This window comes from Staurois parvus, unplaced genomic scaffold (genome assembly GCF_062004578.1).
Source record: "Staurois parvus isolate SC_StPar_1 unplaced genomic scaffold, SC_StPar_1.0 ptg002597l, whole genome shotgun sequence".
NCBI classification, from domain to species: Eukaryota; Metazoa; Chordata; class Amphibia; order Anura; family Ranidae; genus Staurois; species Staurois parvus.
Window position 1 is genome coordinate 61333 of NW_028320393.1, and position 22819 is coordinate 84151.

At 54.2% G+C, this 22819-nt stretch overlaps 1 protein-coding gene across 1 annotated transcript in view; it reads left to right on the forward strand.

The window, feature by feature from the left end:
• The window catches only part of LOC149430608 (sodium-dependent proline transporter-like), a 54092-nt gene extending 31947 nt beyond the window's left edge, over nt 1–22145 (forward strand). Inside the window, exons 10-15 of the mRNA XM_089666195.1 lie at nt 2694–2806; nt 5599–5733; nt 10851–10950; nt 12744–12862; nt 17668–17841; nt 18148–22145. Coding sequence (XP_089522321.1) covers nt 2694–2806; nt 5599–5733; nt 10851–10950; nt 12744–12862; nt 17668–17841; nt 18148–18306 — 800 coding nt within the window. The 3' untranslated portion in view covers nt 18307–22145. The remainder of the gene's footprint in view (nt 1–2693; nt 2807–5598; nt 5734–10850; nt 10951–12743; nt 12863–17667; nt 17842–18147) is intronic.
• Nucleotides 22146–22819: the final 674 nt, after the last annotated feature.

Below are 22819 nucleotides of genomic sequence, written 5' to 3' on the forward strand. Positions count from 1 at the left end.
CCAATCCCTAAACACCATCATAATCCCGAATCCTCACTCTAACCCTTTACACTCAGCCTAATCCCTGAACCTCAACCCAACTCTTGAACCTCACTCCAATCCCTGAACACCATTGTATCCCTCAACCCAGTCCCTGGCTCTCAATTTAATCCTTGAATTTTAGAATAATCCATGAACACCATCGTGATCCGTAATCCACAACCAGATACTTTATATTCAACCCAATCCCTGAACATCACTGTAATCCCTAGTCTACAACCATCCCTGAACCTCAACCTAATCCCTGAACCTCAGACTAATCCCCGAACACCATCGTAATCCCTAATCCTCAACATAATACTTTACAATCAACCTAATCCCTGGTCCTCAACCTAATCCCTGGCCCTCAGCCTAAATCCTGAAGCTCAACCTATTTAGTGCACCTCAGAATAATCCCCAAACACCATCATAATCCCTCATTTTCAATCTAATATTTTACATTCAAACTAATCCTTGAACCTTAGACTAATCCCTAAATACCATTGTAATCCTTATTTCCTAATATCCTTTACATTCAACCTAGTCCCTGGTCCTCATCCTAATCCCTGAATTTCAGATTAATCCCCAAACACCATAGTAATCCCTAATCCTCAACCCAATACTTTACAGTCAACCTAATCCCTGGTCCTCATCCTAATCCCCGAACCTCAGACCAATCCCCAAGCACCATCACAATCCTTATTCTTCAACCCAATTCCTGGTCCTTCATCCCAATCCCTGGCCCTCTGCCTAATTCCTGAACCTCAACCTATTTAGTGAACCTTAGACTAATCCCTAAATACCATTGTAATCCGTATTCCTCTATCTCATCCTTTACATTCAACCTACTCTTTGAACCACAACCTAATCCCTGGTCCTCATCCCTGAACCTCAGTCCAATCCCCGAACCCCATTGTAATCCTTATTCTCCAATCTAGTCCCTGAACCTCCACCTAATCCATAATCCTCAATTTAATCCCTGGTCCTCATCCTAATCCCCGAACCTCGGACCAGTCCCCAAGCACCATCGTAATCCTTATTCTTCAATCTAATCCCTGGTCCTTCAGCCCAATTCCTGAACCTCAACCTATTTTAGTGAACCTCAAACTAATCCCCAAACTTTAGACCAATCCCGAACCCCATTGTAATCCTTATTGCCCAACCTAATCCCTGAAGCTCATCGTAATCCCTGAACCTCCACCTAATCCCTGAACCTCAGACCAATCCCCAAACCCCATTGTAATCCTTATTCCCCAATCTAATCCCTGAACCTCAGACCAAACCCCATTGTAATCCTTATTCCCCAACCTAATCCCTGAACCTCCATCTAATCCCTGAACCTCCACCTAATCCCCGAGCCTCAATCCAATCCCTGAACCCCATTGTAATCCTTATTCCCCAACCTAATCCTTGAACCTCCACCTAATCCCTGAACCTCCACCTAATCCCTGAACCTCAGACCGAACCCCATTGTAATCCCTGAACCTCCACCTAATCCCGGAACCTCAGACCAAACCCCGAACCCCATTGTAATCCTTATTCCCCAACCTAATCCCTGAACCTCCACCTAATCCCTGAGCCTCAGTCCAATCCCCGAACCCCATTGTAATCCTTATTGCCCAACCTAATCCCTGAACCTCCATCTAATCCCTGAACCTTCTCCTAATCCCTGAACCTTCTAATCCCTGAACCGCCTCCTAATCCCTGAACCTCCACCTAAACCCTGAACCTCCATCTAATCCCTAAACCTTCTCCTAATCCCTGAACCTCAGACCAAACCCCGAACCCCATTGTAATCCCTGAACCTCCACCTAATCCCTGAACCTCATTGTAATCCTTATTCCCCAACCTAATCCCTGAGCCTCCACCTAATCCCTGAGCCTCCACCTAATCCCTGAGCCTCCACCTAATCCCTGAACCTTCTCCTAATCCCTGAACCACCTCCTAATCCCTGAACCGCCTCCTAATCCCTGAACCTCATCCTAATCTCTGAACCCAAGACCAATCCCCAAACCCTGCTGTAATCCTTATTCCCCAACCTAATCCCTGAACCTCAGACCAATCCCCGAACCCCGTTGTAATCCTTATTCCCCAACCTAATCCCTGAATCTCCTCCACCTAATCCCTGAACCTCCTCCATCTAATCCCTGAACCTCCACCTAATCCCTGAACCTCCTCCATCTAATCCCTGAACCTCCACCTAATCCCTGAACCATCTCCTAATCCCTGAACCCCATCCTAATCCCTGAACCCCATCCTAATCCCTGAACCTCCACCTAATCCCTGAACCGTCTCCTAATCCCTGAACCCCATCCTAATCCCTGAACCGTCTCCTAATCCCTGAACCTCATCCTAATCCCTGAACCATCTCCTAATCCCTGAACCCCATCCTAATCCCTGAACCTCAGTTTTGAAGTTGGATTTACCATCCAGCTGTCTGGTAGAAGGTCCGCAGAACTCGAATCCCTCGGCAATCACCGTAATCCGCCTTCCCATTTCCAGATATTATAAATCTGTTCACACAATGGCACCAATGCTTCCCCACCAATCAGAGGCCAGGAGAAGGTCAGATGTCCTCCTGAATATGGAGGTCAGACCTAGGATGGGGTGGTGGTGACACCATAGATGGAAATGACCTACATTGACCCCAATAACCGCCCATTGTCTCCCCGCAGGCCCTGGCTTAGCATTTGTTGCCTACCCAGAAGCCCTTGCTCTTCTTCCTGGCTCGGTCTTCTGGTCCATCTTGTTTTTCTTGATGCTCTTCACGCTGGGAGTGGACACTCTGGTAAGTGAGTCCTCCTGAGGTCGTCCATTACACGTCTCGTTGTACGCACATTTATCTGCGTGTTCCCCATAGGAAGTCTGAAGACAATTCACAGCACAGCAGTAAAATGTCCTGGAAAAGACCTGCCTGAGCTGCACCACCTGCTGGCTGGAAGTGAGAACGATGCCAAAGGTGGACATTATGTCCTATTACCAGAGTGCGAGCCGACCAATCAGGTTGTCCCCTGTATGTTCTATGAGCTGATTGGAGCTGCAGAAAACCTTTCTGTATGGAGAATGGACTCGGCTTGGAGTGATTGTGACCCCAACATTTCTCCTGAGCTCCATGAGGGGTTCCATGACCTCTAGGAACACAGGCTGTGTCCCTGCTGAGCACCTACCTGGGACTAGCCTTCTATGGGGCTGTTGTACCTGCTGAGCACCTACCTGGGACTGGCCTTCTATGGGCTGGTGTCTCTGCTGAGCACATACCTGGGACTGGCCTTCTATGGGCTGGTGTCTCTGAGCACCTCCCTGGGACTGGCCTTCTATGGGGTTGGTGTCTCTACTGAGCACCTACCTCTGAATGGCCTTCTATGGGGTTGGTGTCTCTGCTGAGCACCTACCTGGGACTGGCCTTCTATGGGGCTGGTGTCTCTGAGCACCTACCTGGGACTGGCCTTCTATGGGGCTGGTGTCTCTGAGCACCTACCTGGGACTGGCCTTCTATGGGGTTGGTGTCTCTACTGAGCACCTACCTCTGAATGGCCTTCTATGGGGTTGGTGTCTCTGCTGAGCACCTACCTGGGACTGGCCTTCTATGGGTTGGGTGTCCCTGCTGAGCACCTACCTGGGACTTTCCTTCTATAGGGCTGGTGTCTCTGAGCACCTACCTGGGACTGGCCTTCTATGGGGTTGGTGTTTCTACTGAGCACCTACCTCTGAATGGCCTTCTATGGGGTTGGTGTCCCTGCTGAGCACCTACCTGGGACTGGCCTTCTATGGGTTGGGTGTCCCTGCTGAGCACCTACCTGGGACTGGCCTTCTATGGGGTGGGTGTCTCTGCTGAGCACCTACCTGGGACTGGCCTTCTTTATTACCGGTGTCTCTACTGAACACCTACCTGGGACTGGCCTTCTATAGGGTTGATGTCCCTGCTGAGCACCTACCTGGGACTGGTCTATAGGGCTGGTGTCCCTACTGAGCACCCATCTGGGACTGGCCTTCTAGAGGGTTGATATCCCTGCTGAGCACCTACCTGGGACTGGCCTTCTGTAGGGTGGGTGTCCCTACTGAGCACCTACCTGGGAATGGTCTATAGGGCTGGTGTCCCTACTGAGCACCTACCTGGGACTGGCCTTCTATAGGGCTGGTGTCCCTACTGAGCACCTACCTAGTACGGGCCTTCTATAGGGCTGGTGTCTACTGAGCACCTACCTGGGACATGCCTTCTATGGGGTGTGTATCCCTGCTGAGCACCTACCTGGGACTGGCCTTCTGTGGGGTGGGTGTCCCTACTGATCACCTACCTGGGACTGGCCTTCTATAGGATGGGTGTCCCTACTGATCACCTACCTGGGAATGGTCTATAGGGCTGGTGTCCCTACTGAGCACCTACCTGGGACTGGCCTTCTATAGGGCTGGTGTCCCTACTGAGCACCTACCTGGTACTGGCCTTCTATAGGGCTGGTGTCTACTGAGCACCTACCTGGGGCATGCCTTCTATGGGGTGGGTATCCCTGCTGAGCCCCTACCTGGGACTGGCCTTCTGTGGGGTGGGTGTCCCTACTGATCACCTACCTGGGACTGGCCTTCTATAGGGTGGGTGTCCCTACTGATCACCTACCTGGGACTGGCCTTCTATAGGGTTGGTGTCCCTACTGAGCACCTACCTGGGACTGGTCTTCTACGGGGTTAGTGTCCCTACTGATCACCTACCTGGGACTGTCATTCTATAGGGTTAGTGTCCCTACTGAGCACCTACCTGAGACAGGCCTTCTATAGCCCTGGGTGACAAGCTGACCAACATTGGTGTATGTCCTGTAGTCCATCATACTCTGGATCCATGTCCTGTAGTCCATCATACTCTGGATCCTTGTCCTGTAGTCCATCACACTCTGGATCCATGTCCTGTAGTCCATCACACTCTGGATCCATGTCCTGTAGTCCATCGTACTCTGGATCCATGTCCTGTAGTCCATCGTACTCTGGATCCATGTCCTGTAGTCCATCGTACTCTGGATCCATGTCCTGTAGTCCATCACACTCTGGATCCTTGTCCTGTAGTCCATCACACTCTGGATCCATGTCCTGTAGTCCATCACACTCTGGATCCATGTCCTGTAGTCCATCACACTCTGGATCCATGTCCTGTAGTCCATCACACTCTGGATCCTTGTCCTGTAGTCCATCACACTCTGGATCCTTGTCCTGTAGTCCATCACACTCTGGATCCATGTCCTGTAGTCCATCACACTCTGGATCCATGTCCTGTAGTCCATCACACTCTGGATCCATGTCCTGTAGTCCATCACACTCTGGATCCATGGCCTGTAGTCCATCACACTCTGGATCCATGTCCTGTAGTCCATCACACTCTGGATCCATGTCCTGTAGTCCATCACACTCTGGATCCATGTCCTGTAGTCCATCACACTCTGGATCCATGTCCTGTAGTCCATCACACTCTGGATCCATGTCCTGTAGTCCATCACACTCTGGATCCATGTCCTGTAGTCCATCACACTCTGGATCCATGTCCTGTAGTCCATCATACTCTGGATCCTCACGACTCTCTTCTCTTTCCTCTACAAGTTTGGAAATATGGAGGGGATCACGACGGCCATACTGGACGAGTTCCCTGCACTCCGGGACTGGAAACGGAAGACGATGTTCCTGGGGGCACTCTGCTTCTTCTTCTACTTGATGGGACTTCTGCTGGTCACCGAGGTGAGGCCATTGCTATATAGTGAGGACTAGCTTCGTGTGGAGGGGCATGAAGGACGTTCCTACTCACGGGTTCCTAATAAAAGAAAGTTCACAGACCGTGACACAGGACCACTCGGTACCTCTCCCAAAACCTTGGTCCATGCCGGGGTTTACTCAACCAGGGTTCCTCCAGAGGTTGCTCCAGAGGGTTCCTCCAGAGGTTGCTCGGGGTTCTTTGAGTAATGAGCGACTTCTGCCTCCCATGGAAGTTCCCACTGACCGATCTTCTTTGCTATCCGTAAGGTGGGTAGTTCTGGTCAATGACCCTCGTGAGGGTTGCTTGTATGTTTGCCCAGTTTTCCCACTCTTCGCTCCACAGCCAGGCACAGCATAGTCCTTCAGCCGGTGGTCCTCAGTCGTCTGGTGAGGTGAGATTGCATGGCATCATTGGAGGTCTCAGAAAATATCATGACCAATGCCAACATCAACTGAGACCTCCAATGATGCCATGGGATCTCACCTCAGACGACTGAGGACCACCAGCTGAAGGACTATGCTGTGCCTGGCTGGGGAGCGAAGAGTGGGGAAACCGGGGCAAACATACAAGCGGCCCTCACGAGGGTAGACCTACATTTAGAAAATATCATGACCAATGCCAACATCAACTACGTGTAGGTCTACCCTTGGGAGGGCCGCTTGTATGTTTGCCCCAGTTTCCCCACTCTTCGCTCCGCAGCCAGGCACAGCATAGTCTTTCAGCTGGTGGTCCTCAGTCATCTGGTGAGATCACATGGCATCATTGGAGGTCTCAGAAAATATCATGACTAATGCCAACATCAACTGAGACCTCCAATGATGCCATGAGATCTCACCTCAGATGACTGAGGACCACCAGCTGAAGGACTATGCTGTGCCTGGCTGGGGAACGAAGAGTGGGGAAACCGGGGCAAACATACAAGCGGCCCTCACGAGGGAAGACCTACACTCAGTCATCTGGTGAGATCGCATGGCATCATTGGAGGTCTCAGTTTATGTTGGCATTGGTCATGATATTTTCTAAGTGTAGGTCTTCCCTCGTGAGGGCCGATTGTATGTTTGCCCCGGTTTCCCCACGCTTCGCTCCGCAGCCAGGCACAGTGTAGTCCTTCAGCCGGTGGTCCTCAGACGTCTTGTGAGGTGAGATCACATGGCATCATTGGAGATCTCAGTTGGCGTTGGTCATGATATTTTCTGAGACCTCCAATGATGCCATGCGATCTCACCAGATGACTGAGTGTAGGTCTTCCCTCGTGAGGGCCACTTGTATGTTTGCCCCGGTTTCCCCACGCTTCACTCCACAGCCAGGCACAGTGTAGTCCTTCAGCTGGTGGTCCTCAAACGTCTTGTGAGGTGAGATCGCATGGCATCATTGCAGGTCTCAGTTGATGTTGGCATTGGTCATGATATTTTCTAAGTGTAGGTCTTCCCTCGTGAGGGCCACTTGTCTGTTTGCCCCGGTTTCCCCAGTCCGCAGCCAGGCACAGCGTAGTCCTTCAGCCGAATACACGCACTTCTGCTGGTTGTCTCCAATGACCGGTCTAGAGGACGTTTGTTTTTGTAGTTTTATTGTAGGACTGGGGATCGGGATGGGGAGCCGGATCCTCCATGATTAGAGCTCTTCACATCTGAGGACATCTAGCTGGTCCCGTAGCTGAAGCAGATAGTAGACGTCTACTTGTGACCAAGTCCCTTTTTTGCAGCAGTAGTAGTAGTTGCAGGGCTGAGCTCCTCGGGTATAGGCCGGTTACGGAACACTGCCACAGCCCAAAGGTGACGTAGCCAATCGGACAAACTCTTCAGAGCACCAGCCAGTGTTGCCTGTTCTCAGACCCACGCTGACCATCAAGCACCAGAGGGACAGCAAAGCAGACAAGGGAAAACAATGTCCCCAAGTTCCCTCACCAGCCCGAGGACAGAATGGTTGCCATCTTCTAAGAGACTCTCCCTCCGGTGATATCAGACAGATCTTTGGCAGAGGGCTCCCCTCAGTCGGCGTACTCTTCCTAACCTCAGGTCGCCCATCTGAGGCCCACATGGTGGCACGTGCCAGGAGAGGCAGCCTGCCTCCAGCCTGGCTTGGTGCAATCCTCTCCAGGGAAAAGCACTGAACCCATGTGACCACAGAACATGAATACCACTCCCAGCATGCAATGGGGCCACCATCCCCTGCAATTGGCCAGGGATGTATCCATATTCATGCTGTTCACTTGCCAAGCTCCTACCCGTGTCCTGGAAGGTTCTCATAGCTCCCTGAGGAACTCAGACCAACTCCAACAGCTCCGGAGCAGCATGAGCAGACCTGACCAATCAATGGGACCGGAGCAGCATGAGCAGACCTGACCAATCAACAGCACCATAGAAGCATGAGCAGACCTGACTAATCAACAGCACCGGAGGAGCATGAGCAAACCTGACCAATCAACGGCACCAAAGAAGAATGAGCAGACCTGACTAATCAAGGACACCAGTGGAGCATGAGCAGACCAGACCGATCAACTGCATCGGAGCAGCATGAGCAGACCTGACCAATCAACGGGACCAGAGGAGCATGAGCAGACCTGACCGATCAACAGCACCAGAGGAGCATGAGCAGACTTGACTAATCAATGGGACCAGAGGAGCATGAGCAGACCTGACCAATCAACAGCACCAGAGCAGCATGAGCAGACCTGACCAATCAACAGCACCGGAGGAGCATGAGCAGACCTGACCAATCAACAGCACCAAAGAAGAATGAGCAGGCCTGACTAATCAAGGACCCAGTGGAGCATGAGCAGACCTGACCAATCAACTGCACCGGAGCAGCATGAGCAGACCTGACTAATCAACGGGACCAGAGGAGTATGAGCAGACCTGACCGATCAACAGCACCAGAGGAGCATGAGCAGATCTGACCAATCAACAGCACCAAAGAAGCATTAGCAGACCTGACTAATCAAGGGCACCGAAGGAGCATGAGCAGACCTGACCAATCAACTGCACCGGAGCAGCATGAGCAGACCTGACTAATCAACACCACCGGAGGAGCATGAGCAGACCAGACTATACACATCCTAGCACCTACCTAAGAGGGCGCTACAAAAGTCTTCATGATGAGGCTGAAGCGGAGGTCCAAGGTCATATAATGTGGCGTTCTTATCTGCAAATCGCACAACGGGATGAGGGTCCAGGGTGATGAGGGTCCAGGGTGATGAGGGTCCAGGGTGATGAGGGTCCAGGGTGATGAGGGTCCAGGGTGATGAGGGTCCTGGGTGATGAGGGTCCTGGGTGATGAGGGTCCTGGGTGATGAGGGTCCAGGGTGATGAGGGTCCAGGGTGATGAGGGTCCAGGGTGATGAGGGTCCAGGGTGATGAGGGTCCTGGGTGATGAGGATCCTGGGTGATGAGGGTCCTGGGTGATGAGGGTCCTGGGTGAAGACCCAACACCATGACTGGAGGATATTGGGGTAGGATGGCTCTCCTTGATGGAACAAGTTCAGAATCTGGGGTAAGACCATGCGACAGCGACTTCTGTTGAGGCCAGGCCTCGGTTTTGTCTGATAGAAGTCCTCGGGACACCATGAACATCTCAGAGGGATCTCTTTGCTACCAGAAAAGCTTCTGAAGGCCTCTCTCTTGGATCATTCATTTCTGGTTGGATTTGGATCGAGTTGCTTCATTTTCCACTAACCACACACTCAGCCAGCAGATAGGAGAAGGGTGGGAGGATGTGAAGGACGGAAATCGATTTTGGGATGGGGGCGGGGTTATGGTGGGGCTCATCCATTGCAGAGTTGTCTTGGTTGGGTTCTTGAATCCTGAAGAGGAAACGTTACCTCTGCTGAACGACCCGGAGATCTGACCGGAGCTGCTTTGTCTCCTGAAATCCATGTTGTAAGGTATGTTTGCCCCGGTTTCCCCACGCTTCGCTCCGCAGCCAGGCACAGTGTAGTCCTTCAGCCGGTGGTCCTCAGTCATCTTGTGAGGTGAGATCGCATGGCATCATTGGAGATCTCAGTTGATGTTGGCATTGGTCATGATATTTTCTAAGTGTAGGTCTTCCCTCGTGAGGGCCACTTGTATGTTTGGGGTCCTGGGTGATGAGGGTCCAGGGTGATGAGGGTCCAGGGTGATGAGGGTCCAGGGTGATGAGGGTCCTGGGTGATGAGGATCCTGGGTGATGAGGGTCCTGGGTGATGAGGATCCTGGGTGATGAGGGTCCTGGGTGATGAGGGTCCAGGGTGATGAGGGTCCAGGGTGATGAGGGTCCAGGGTGATGAGGGTCCTGGGTGATGAGGATCCTGGGTGATGAGGGTCCTGGGTGATGAGGGTCCTGGGTGAAGACCCAACACCATGACTGGAGGATATTGGAGTAAGATGGCTCTCCTTGATGGAACAAGTTCAGAATCTGGGGTAAGACCATGCGACAGCGACTTCTGTTGAGGCCAGGCCTCGGTTTTGTCTGATAGAAGTCCTCGGGACACCATGAACATCTCAGAGGGATCTCTTTGCTACCAGAAAAGCTTCTGAAGGCCTCTCTCTTTGTCTCCTGAAATCCATGTTGTAAGGTGGGGATCATCTCAGCCCTGATCCCAACACAATCTCTGCAGTCTCTCGGCCGGTCTTCACCGAATTCCGATAAAGGTGGAGGACTCCTTCAGACTCGGGGTGGAGTCATGGTCACCCTTTTCTATACACCCCCCGTCCAGAGTGGAGGAGATAGATCCCACCACCTCCATCATGGCGTTCAGCAGAGGGGAGACAACTCCGTTCCCTGGGGGGATCTTTTCTTCGTTGCTTCGTCTTTCCTAGTTTTGAAATTTCTTTTTTTTCCACATCGAACTTCAACCTGTTGAGGAAAAATGACTTCAAACGGGGGGGGGGGGGGGGGGGCAAACACAGCAAAAACATCTTCATCTGAGGGACCCTTTCATTCCCATCTTCATATTGGGAGGACAGCTGGGGGGGGTATTCTATGATTCTGGGGGTATTATATGATTCTGGGGGTTTATGATCGTTCGATATGATGAATTGTATTCCCAACCCCCCCCCCCCCCCCAAGTTGGATAGAAGGTCAGTGAGATTGGTTCCCTGGTCTAATACCTACCTTCTCCTCCCAGGGCGGCATCTATTGGTTCACCCTGATTGACTCGTACAGCACCAGCTTCGGCCTCATCATCATCACCCTCTTCATGTGTCTTGGCATGGCCTTCTTCTATGGTGAGTGCAGCTGACTGTGGCCCCGGATGGGTCAGCTAGTAGCTGGTAAGCGCATCGGCTATAGTTAGAATCCTGTTTTTCCGTTCATGTGGTTGCGGGGGGGGGGGGGCGGGCGGGCGGCCCGTTGGCATGGCAGACCGGTAAGCAGAGACAACCCAGCGCTCTACCATGGGGGGACAAGGACGGCTCCATCAATGGTGGAGATTGTAGATGGTTTCCAGAGGAGATCTCCTGGTGTGTAGAAGGTCCATTGAAGGTTCCTCAAGCTGGTGGACGGGAATTTGGCAGAGACACACTTGGGGTGGAGTTCCTAGTTCAACGTGTGTAGGGGGGGCGGGGGCCATGAGTTGTTGATACCCCCCAGGTATGACGATGCTTGAGGGTCAGTTGTGGTCAGGCTGATCAGAGCTCCGTCCTTCAAGGGGACACCACCATCAAGGGAACATCATTGGAGCACAGAATGGACTTCGTAGTCCACTGCAAATCATTTACTTCGTCTGTGTCTGAGAATGATTATCTATCCTTCATCACCCCAGAGACTGGAGAGACTAGGGGCCCAACCTGAGGGGCCACAACTGAGGGGCCCAACCAGAGGGGCCACACCTGGGGGAGTTTATTATAATTACTGCAGGAGATCTCCCCATTGTAGGAGGGGCAAAGACACCAATGACTGGGGGAGAAATCACCCCATTGTGGGAGGGTCAGAGACACCAACGACTGGGGGGGAAATCTCCCCATTGTGGGAGGGGCAGAGACACCAATGACTGGGGGGAAATCACCCCATTGTGGGAGGGTCAGAGACACCAACGACTGGGGGGGAAATCTCCCCATTGTGGGAGGGGCAGAGACACCAATGACTGGGGGGAAATCACCCCATTGTGGGAGGGTCAGAGACACCAACGACTGGGGGGGAAATCTCCCCATTGTGGGAGGGGCAGAGACACCAATGACTGGGGGGAAATCTCCCCATTGTGGGAGGGGCAGAGACACCAATGACTGGGGGGGGGGAATCTCCCCACCCATTGTGGGAGGGGCAGAGACACCAATGACTGGGGGGTAAATCTCCTCATTGTGGGAGGGGCAGAGACACCAACGACTGGGGGGGGAAATCTCCTCATTGTGGGAGGGGCAGAGACACCAACGACTGGGGGGGAATCTCCCCATTGTGGGAGGGGCAGAGACACCAACGACTGTGGGGGAATCTCCCCATTGTGGGAGGGGCAGAGACACCAACGACTGGGGGGGGAAATCTCCTCATTGTGGGAGGGGCAGAGACACAACTACTGGGGGGAAATCTCCTCATTGTGGGAGGGGCAGAGACACCAACGACTGGGGGGGAATCTCCCCATTGTGGGAGGGACAGAGACACCAACGACTGGGGGGGAAATCTCCCCACCCATTGTGGGAGGGGCAGAGACACCAACGACTGGGGGGTGGGGGGAATCTCCCCATTGTGGGAGGGGCAGAGACACCAACGACTGGGGGGTGGGGGGAATCTCCCCATTGTGGGAGGGGCAGAGACACCAACGACTGGGGGGGAAATCTCCCCACCCATTGTGGGAGGGGCAGAGACACCAACGACTGGGGGGTGGGGGGACTCTCCCCATTGTGGGAGGGGCAGAGACACCAACGACTGGGGGGTGGGGGGAATCTCCCCATTGTGGGAGGGGCAGAGACACCAACGACTGGGGGGTGGGGGGAATCTCCCCATTGTGGGAGGGGTATGGAATGTCTGTTTTTCCTGATGTTCTTTCTGTGATTTATTGAAGTTTGTTTCCTCTCCCGGCTCTCAGGTGTCAATCAGTTCTGTCAGGACATTGTGGATATGGTTTGCCGCTGCCCTCCCTGGTGCACCAAACTCCTCCTCTACTTCAAGGCATGCTGGGTATTCTGCACTCCGCTCCTCCTGCTGGTGAGTGACACCATAGACCACACGGCAGGTCAGCTGTCACCATCCTGAGGCTGGATGGGGACTGAGCAGAACGAATGTTCAGTATGTGCTGAGGGACGAACGACCAGAACCCAGACTTCTCCCATCCCGAGGATTCGTAACTGAGATATTACCGCCCTGAGAGTGTACCCCCCCCCCCTGCGAACGTACCGACGTGAGAACCTACCTACACCTGAACACACCCCGTACACCCGTACCCTCCCACCTACACCTGAACTCCCCGTACACCCGTACCCTCCCACCTACACCTGAACACCCCATACACCCGTACCCTCCCACCTACACCTGAACACCCCGTACACCCGTACCCTCCCACCTACACCCGTACCCTCCCACCTACACCTGAACACCCCATACACCCGTAACCTCCCACCTACACCTGAACTCCCCGTACACCCGTAACCTCCCACCTACACCTGAACACCCCATACACCCGTACCCTCCCACCTACACCTGAACACCCCATACACCCGTACCCTCCCACCTACACCTGAACACCCCATACACCCGTAACCTCCCACCTACACCTGAACTCCCCGTACACCCGTACCCTCCCACCTACACCTGAACTCCCCGTACACCCGTACCCTCCCACCTACACCCGTACCCTCCCACCTACACCTGAACTCCCCGTACACCCGTACCCTCCCACCTACACCCGTACCCTCCCACCTACACCTGAACTCCCCGTACACCCGTACCCTCCCACCTACACCCGTACCCTCCCACCTACACCTGAACACCCCATACACCTGTACCCTCCCACCTACACCTGAACACCCCATACACCTGTACCCTCCCACCTACACCTGAACACCCCATACACCTGTACCCTCCCACCTACACCTGTACCCTCCCCCCTACACCTGAACACCCCATACACCTGTACCCTCCCACCTACACCCGTACCCTCCCACCTACACCCGAACACACCCCATACACCTGTACCCTCCCCCCTACACCTGAACACCCCGTACACCTGTACCCTCCCCCTACACCTGAACACCCCGTACACCTGTACCCTCCCCCCTACACCTGAACACCCCGTACACCTGTACCCTCCCCCCTACACCTGAACACCCCGTACACCCGTAACCTCCCACCTACACCTGAACTCCCCGTACACCCGTACCCTCCCACCTACACCCGTACCCTCCCACCTACACCTGAACTCCCCGTACACCCGTACCCTCCCACCTACACCTGAACTCCCCGTACACCCGTACCCTCCCACCTACACCCGTACCCTCCCACCTACACCTGAACACCCCATACACCTGTACCCTCCCACCTACACCTGTACCCTCCCCCCTACACCTGAACACCCCGTACACCTGTACCCTCCCACCTACACCCGTACCCTCCCACCTACACCTGAACACCCCGTACACCCGTACCCTCCCACCTACACCTGAACACCCCGTACACCCGTACCCTCCCACCTACACCTGTACCCTCCCCCCTACACCTGAACACCCCGTACACCTGTACCCTCCCCCCTACACCTGAACACCCCATACACCTGTACCCTCCCACCTACACCCGTACCCTCCCACCTACACCCGAACACACCCCATACACCTGTACCCTCCCCCCTACACCTGAACACCCCGTACACCTGTACCCTCCCCCTACACCTGAACACCCCGTACACCTGTACCCTCCCCCCTACACCTGAACACCCCGTACACCTGTACCCTCCCACCTACACCTGTACCCTCCCCCCTACACCTGAACACCCCGTACACCCGTACCCTCCCACCTACACCTGTACCCTCCCCCCTACACCTGAACACCCCGTACACCTGTACCCTCCCCCCTACACCTGAACACCCCATACACCTGTACCCTCCCACCTACACCTGTACCCTCCCCCCTACACCTGAACACCCCGTACACCCGTACCCTCCCACCTACACCTGTACCCTCCCCCCTACACCTGAACACCCCGTACACCCGTACCCTCCCACCTACACCTGTACCCTCCCCCCTACACCTGAACACCCCGTACACCCATACCCTCCCACCTACACCTGAACACCCCGTACACCTGTACCCTCCCACCTACACCTGAACACCCCGTACACCCGTACCCTCCCACCTTCACCTGAACACCCCATACACCTGTACCCTCCCACCTACACCTGAACACCCCGTACACCTGTACCCTCCCACCTACACCTGAACACCCCGTACACCCGTACCCTCCCACCTACACCCCGTACACCCGTACCCTCCCACCTACACCTGTACCCTCCCCCCTACACCTGAACACCCCGTACACCTGTACCCTCCCCCCTACACCTGAACACCCCATACACCTGTACCCTCCCACCTACACCCGTACCCTCCCACCTACACCCGAACACACCCCATACACCTGTACCCTCCCCCCTACACCTGAACACCCCGTACACCTGTACCCTCCCCCTACACCTGAACACCCCGTACACCTGTACCCTCCCCCCTACACCTGAACACCCCGTACACCTGTACCCTCCCACCTACACCTGTACCCTCCCCCCTACACCTGAACACCCCGTACACCCGTACCCTCCCACCTACACCTGTACCCTCCCCCCTACACCTGAACACCCCGTACACCTGTACCCTCCCCCCTACACCTGAACACCCCATACACCTGTACCCTCCCACCTACACCTGTACCCTCCCCCCTACACCTGAACACCCCGTACACCCGTACCCTCCCACCTACACCTGTACCCTCCCCCCTACACCTGAACACCCCGTACACCCGTACCCTCCCACCTACACCTGTACCCTCCCCCCTACACCTGAACACCCCGTACACCCATACCCTCCCACCTACACCTGAACACCCCGTACACCTGTACCCTCCCACCTACACCTGAACACCCCGTACACCCGTACCCTCCCACCTTCACCTGAACACCCCATACACCTGTACCCTCCCACCTACACCTGAACACCCCGTACACCTGTACCCTCCCACCTACACCTGAACACCCCGTACACCCGTACCCTCCCACCTACACCCCGTACACCCGTACCCTCCCACCTACACCTGAACACCCCGTACACCCGTACCCTCCCACCTACACCTGAACACCCCGTACACCTGTACCCTCCCACCTACACCTGAACACCCCGTACACCCGTACCCTCCCACCTACACCTGTACACCCGTACCCTCCCACCTTCACCTGAACACCCCATACACCTGTACCCTCCCACCTACACCTGAACACCCCATACACCTGTACCCTCCCACCTACACCTGAACACCCCGTACACCCGTACCCTCCCACCTACACCCCGTACACCCGTACCCTCCCACCTACACCTGTACACCCGTACCCTCCCACCTACACCTGAACACCCCGTACACCCGTACCCTCCCACCTACACCTGTACCCTCCCCCCTACACCTGAACACCCCGTACACCTGTACCCTCCCCCCTACACCTGAACACCCCGTACACCCGTACCCTCCCACCTACACCTGAACACCCCGTACACCCGTACCCTCCCACCTACACCCGTACCCTCCCACCTACACCTGAACACACCCCGTACACCCGTACTCTCCCACCTACACCTGAACACCCCATACACCTGTACCCTCCCACCTACACCTGAACACCCCATACACCTGTACCCTCCCACCTACACCTGAACACCCCGTACACCTGTACTCTCCCACCTACACCTGAACACCCCATACACCTGTACCCTCCCACCTACACCTGTACCCTCCCACCTACACCTGAACACACCCCGTACACCTGTACTGGGCGGTAGAGGCCCAGGAGTAAGAGGTAGTAATGGCCCAGGACTGAGAGGCGGTAGAAGCCCAGGAGTGAGAGGTGGTGCGGGGGCCCAGGAGTGGAAGGCGGTAGGGGCCCAGGAGTAAGAGGTAGTATAGGTGTTAAGAGGTGGTAGGGGCCCAGGACTGAGAGGCGGTAGAGGCCCAGGACTGAGAGGCGGTAGAGGCCCAGGACTGAGAGGCGGTAGGGGCCCAGGAGTGAGAGGCGGTAGGGGCCCAGGAGTGAGAGGCGGTAGGGGCCCAGGAGTGAGAGGCGGTAGGGGCCCAGGAGTGAGAGGCGGTAGGGGCCCAGGAGTGAGAGGCGGTAGGGGCCCAGGAGTAAGAGGTAGTAACGGCCCAGGACTGAGAGGCGGTGCGGGGGCCCAGGAGTGAGAGGCGGTAGGGGCCCAGGAGTAAGAGGTAGTAGGGGCCCAGGAGTGAGAGGCGGTAGGGGCCTTATAGTAAGAGGTAGTAGGGGCCCAGGAGTGAGAGGCGGTAGAGGCCCAGGAGTGAGAGGCGGTAGAGGCCCAGGAGTGAGAGGCGGTGCGGGGGCCCAGGAGTGAGAGGTAGTAGGGGCCCAGGAGTAAGAGGTAGTAGGGGCCCAGGAGTGAGAGGTGGTGCGGGGGCCCAGGAGTAAGAGGTAGTAGGGACCCAGTAGAAACTCCCAGTGTGTGGCCATCTTATGAGAACAGAAGAAATGTTTCATGAATGGTGGAGGGGTCGGTGACTGGAGATCCTGTGGAGATCCCCTCTGTGTCTGACCTCACCTCCTCTAGATTGGGTTCCTTGTGGGAGTTCAGGGTCAGCAGCTACCTCTCCACCCCCCACACTGGACATCTACTCCCTCATGCACACAGATTTTCTCTTGCCCCTCATGAGGCCCCTTCCCTGGCCTTGTAGCAGATCTCTGGGTGTCTATGGCCATAGTCAGGTCCCGGAGTAGATATCTCATTTGTAATGCCGATTTCCTCTCCCGTAGTTCATCCTCTTCTACATCTTCATGGAAATGTACAACACTCCTCTGCGTTATGGGCGCTATGAGTACCCGCGTTGGGGCAAGGCTCTGGGCATATGTATGGGCACCCTGTGCTGCATCCAGATCCCCATCTGGGCCGGAGTCGCCATCTTCCGGGAGAGCGGGACCCTGAGAGACGTAAGTAGTCCTTTTCCCTCATTGGACGATGTGTATGGAGATCTACCACTCCCCACCTTCTGACTACATTGTGGGGAGGAATTTGTCATGTAGCGCCCTCCTTTGCTGTGGCGCAGTACAAAGTAATGCTGGGAGGGTGAGGGGATGGAAATGAGTACGATGTATCTAATGGAGACATGACCAGCACCAATGAGGTGATAATACAGAGCCTTGGACATGTGAGCTTACAATCTACCCGATGGCTGAAGTATGAAAGTGAAATGAGAACTGTCTGCACTCCTAATCTCTCTGCTTTGTCTTCATCAGAGGTTCAAGAATGCCCTGCGGCCATTGAACTCCTGGCGATCGTCCAGCGATCAGCGCGACCCGTCCACCGCAATCATTGACGTCCCCTACACCGTCAACTTGACTGAGCAGGACTTCAATGACCCCGCATGGCAGATGGGGGGCGTCAGTGTGGCCTGATCATCCACATGGAGGACTTGGTGACTGTCTATTGGTCCAATGGGCAGTGGAGGCTCCGACCTTTCTGAAATACCTCAATTCCTGAACCTTCTTGAATTATCTGCTGAGACTGGCCAATGAGAGGAAGGGACAGTTATCAAAGACTTCGTCAGTGCCATCCTCTACCTAGAGGCCGCCTCCCCCAGTGCCTGAAATCCAACACTCTCAGATCTGAGAGAGATGCCTTAAAGAATTGTTTACTGGACTCCTGCCCTCGGTGTGGCCTTCCTATGGACTGCTGGGCCATGTTTACTAAGCAGTGCTCATCATGGTGCTAAGATCTAGAAGGTTCCATGGAGGGACATCGGAATGACCTTCCTGTGCCATACAATGGTGGACAACAAACCGTGGTCACTGGTCGATGACCAATTTACTAACCGCTTCCCAGGGTTTGGGAAATTCTATATGTACAGGTCAGGAGGAGAAGTGGAGATGTTCATCCAGATGGAGGAAATCTATGACTACCTGGAGATGTGCTCTGCCATAACGAACACTGGTGGCCCCGTACTAAATGGCTGTGAAGTCAATGTCATATGTGGCCCCGAAGTATCGGACACTTGAGTCTTTGAAGTAAAGAACAAGTGCAAAAAAGATAGACAACGCTCAACCACCTCACCTACTTCAGCTGAAAGGGGGACACCTTTGCAAAGCTTCGGCCTCCGTGAGCCAACCCAACCCAACCCAACTCAACTCCACTCCAACATTCCCCAATAAAGATCCTCCAATGTAGTTTATGGGAGTAGATGCTAAAATCCGGCCCAACGGGAGCTGGCTATGAGTACGGCCTCTGTGGCTGAAACGCGTTCACTCTCCTGTTGATCTGGATTTTATGTCTTTGACCTCTTGTGGCCCCGTGGTAAATGTCCCCTGTGGCTCTGGAGCAAAGGTCACTTGTGGCCTCATGGTAAAGAACAATTGTGGCCCCATAGTAGGGAAGCCTTGTAGCTCCAGAGTAAATATCATTTGTGGATCCCAAGTAAAGGTCACTTGTGGCCTCATGGTAAAGATCAATTGTGGCCCCACAGTAAAGAACACTTGTGGCCCCATAGGAAAGACCATTTGTGGATCCTGAGTAAAGGTCACTTGCAGCCCCGTAGTAAAGAGCATTTGTGTTTCTGGAGCAAAGATCAATTGTGGCCCCACAGTAAAGAACACTTGTGGTTCCTGAGTACAGATCTCTTGTGATTCCACAGTAGAGGACCCTTGTGGTCTGATAGGAAAGATCTCTTGTGGCTCTTGTGGCTCCATAGCAAAGATAGCTTGTGTCCTATAGTAAAGGTCACTTGTGACCCCATAGTAGAGAACCATTGTGACTTAGGGGCCTCAAGTGTTCTTTACTATGGGGCCACAACTGACCTTTACTCCAGAGTAAAGATTAATTGTGGTTCTGTAGTAGAGAACTCTGGTGGATCCAAAGTAAAGGTCACTGGTGGTCTCACACTACAGAATCCTTGTGGCTCCTGAGTAAAGATTACTTGTGACCCCATAGCAAAGATCTATTGTGGCCCCGGAGTAAATGTCACTGGTGGCCCCGGAGTAAATGTTATTGGTGGGCTTTCCCCACTTTAATTCAATCAAGTTGGCAAGTAGACCGTCTCGCCTTTTCCTCCCTCTTGCTGCCCCCAGAGGCTTCTATTGGAATTTGCTGATTGGTGTGTTCAGGCATAATCCCGCCCCCCTCTGGTTCCTCCTCACTGCCCCCAACCCCCGGCCTCCAGCCATTGTAGAGGTTCTGAAGATGTCCGGGCCTCTCACCTCTCCTCCAGATGTACTACCCCCTCCTCTCCAGCACCATGTGGGGGTTCCTGTGAAGACGGAGTTTAGGATTGGAAGCTCCTTCCATGCATCGGATGCCTCCATCTTGGGGTAGACCCCCCCCCCCCCCCCCGATCCTGGCCTCTGAATGAGGACGATGGAACAGACAGGGAAGACATGACAGCCATATTTTGTGCCAAACTTTAGTAGCCCCTCCCCAGGCTGGGCCCCGGGCCGCCATGACAGGAAGTCAGCTGTGTGTAGAGGGACATCTTCCCCTCACCAACCAAACTTTCCAGGTCTGACCGCTGGAGGGTCATGTGACCTTCTGGTGAAGTCCCAGAGGACAAACCTCTCGTGTTGTCACCAGGAAGACCCACAAGCAGCCATATATCAAACGCTGATATCCAGACCACCCCAATAAATGGAACCCCAATATTGTCCTCCAGACCCCTCCCACTATATCGAACCCTAATATTGTCCTCCAGAACCAATACATGGAACCCCAATATTGTCCTCCAAACCTCCCAATACATGGAACCCCAATATTGTCCTCCAGACTCAATACATGGAACCCCAATAATGTCCTCCAGACCCCCTAATATGTGGAACCCCAATATTGTCCTCCAGACCTCTCCCACTATATGGAACCCTAATATTGTCCTCCAGAATCAATACATGGAACCCCAATATTGTCCTCCAGACCTCTCCCACTATATGGAACCCTAATATTGTCCTCCAGAACCAATACATGGAACCCCAATATTGTCCTCCAAACCTCCCAATACATGGAACCCCAATATTGTCCTCCAAACCTCCCAAGACATGGAACCCCAGTATTGTCCTCCAAACCTCCCAATACATGGAACCCCAATATTGTCCTCCAGACCCCCCAATATATGGAACCCCAATATTGTCCTCCAGACCCCCCAATATATGGAACCCTAATATTGTCCTCCAGACCCCTCCCACTATATGGAACCCTAATATTGTCCTCCAGAACCAATACATGGAACCCCAATATTGTCCTCCAAACCTCCCAATACATGGGACCCTAATATTGTCCTCCAGACTCAATACATGGAACCCCAATAATGTCCTCCAGACCCCCTAATACGTGGAACCCCAATATTGTCCTCCAGGCCCCCCCCCAATAAATTGAACCCCAATATTATCCTTGAGACCCCCCAATATATGGAACCCCAATATTGTCCTCCAGACCTTCCAATCCATGGAACTCCAATATTGTCCTCCAGGCCTCCCCAAATACATTGAACCCCAATATTCTCCAGACCCCCAAATACATGGAACCCAAATATTGTCCTGCAAATCCCCAAATACGTGGAACCCCAATATTGTCCTCCAGGCCCCCCAATACGTGACAGCAGGAGGCACCCTTGTATACCAAACCAGTTTTGGATGGAGTTGGGAGGGATTGGATCCCTTGAGGTCTCCGGGGCTCCATTAGACAGATTGCCCCCCACTTCCTGTTCCAGTGACAACGGTTTCAGCAGACAGGAAGTGAGAGGAACTCGCCAATGGCAGCTCAGATACAAGTAGAAGTCTGCTGGGTTCTAGTATTTCCCTCGACTTCCTGTATGGTGACCCCCGATGTCTGCAGCACCAGAAGTCAGGGGAAATCCCCCTCATGGAGCCGAGGATTGCTCTACTCCTCCCACTTCGTCCATTGCTGACCATCTGAAGATGCTGAACTCTCAGGCCTGAAAGTCACATGACCCTCCTTCGCCGGATGGACTGCAGCCAAGCATCTTCCATCACAGGTCTCCTTTAGCTGCATTGCTGGAAAATAAGCCCCTCCCTGGCTACAGAGTGAGGGGAAAGGGGGAGGAGTCACGTGGGCTCTGGAATCTGGGCTTCACATGCCAACCTGAACTGTCCTGTTGTCAGCAGAGCAGTGAAGAGGAGGCGGGAGAAACATAGAGCTGATGTCTGAGCTTCTCCATAGACCTTCGGATCGGACATGACGGCACCATGGTGACACTTTCCTGGAAATGACAATAAAACCATTTTACCTATTTACCAAATCCAGAGAGTTTTGTACTGAAGGTGGGGGAGGGGGCAGTCTGATGGCCCCAAGTGCTGGTACATGGGTAGGCCACACAGGTTATCTGAGAGGACACTGGAGACACCAGGGACGCAGGTTATCTCAGGGGACACCGGGAACACCAGGGACGCAGGTTATCTCAGGGGACACCAGGGATGCAGGGTTATCTGAGGGGACACCAGGGACGCAGGTGATCTGAGGGGACACCAGGGATGCAGGGTTATCTGAGGGGACACCAGGGACGCAGGTTATCCGAGGGGACACCGGGGACGCAGGTTATCTGAGGGGACACCAGGGATGCAGGGTTATCTGAGGGGACACCAGGGATGCAGGGTTATCTGAGGGGACACCAGGGACGCAGGTTATCCGAGGTGACACTGGGGACACCAGGGACGCAGGTTATCCGAGGTGACACCGGGGACACCAGGGATGCAGGTTATCCGAGGGGACACCGGGGACGCAGGTTATCTGAGGGGACACCAGGGATGCAGGGTTATCTGAGGGGACACCGGGGACGCAGGTTATCCGAGGGGACACCGGGGACGCAGGTTATCCGAGGGGACACCGGGGACGCAGGTTATCTGAGGGGACAGGGGAGTAATACAGGTTAACGAAGGTCACATGGGGGGGCACAAAGGTTAATGAAGAGAATAT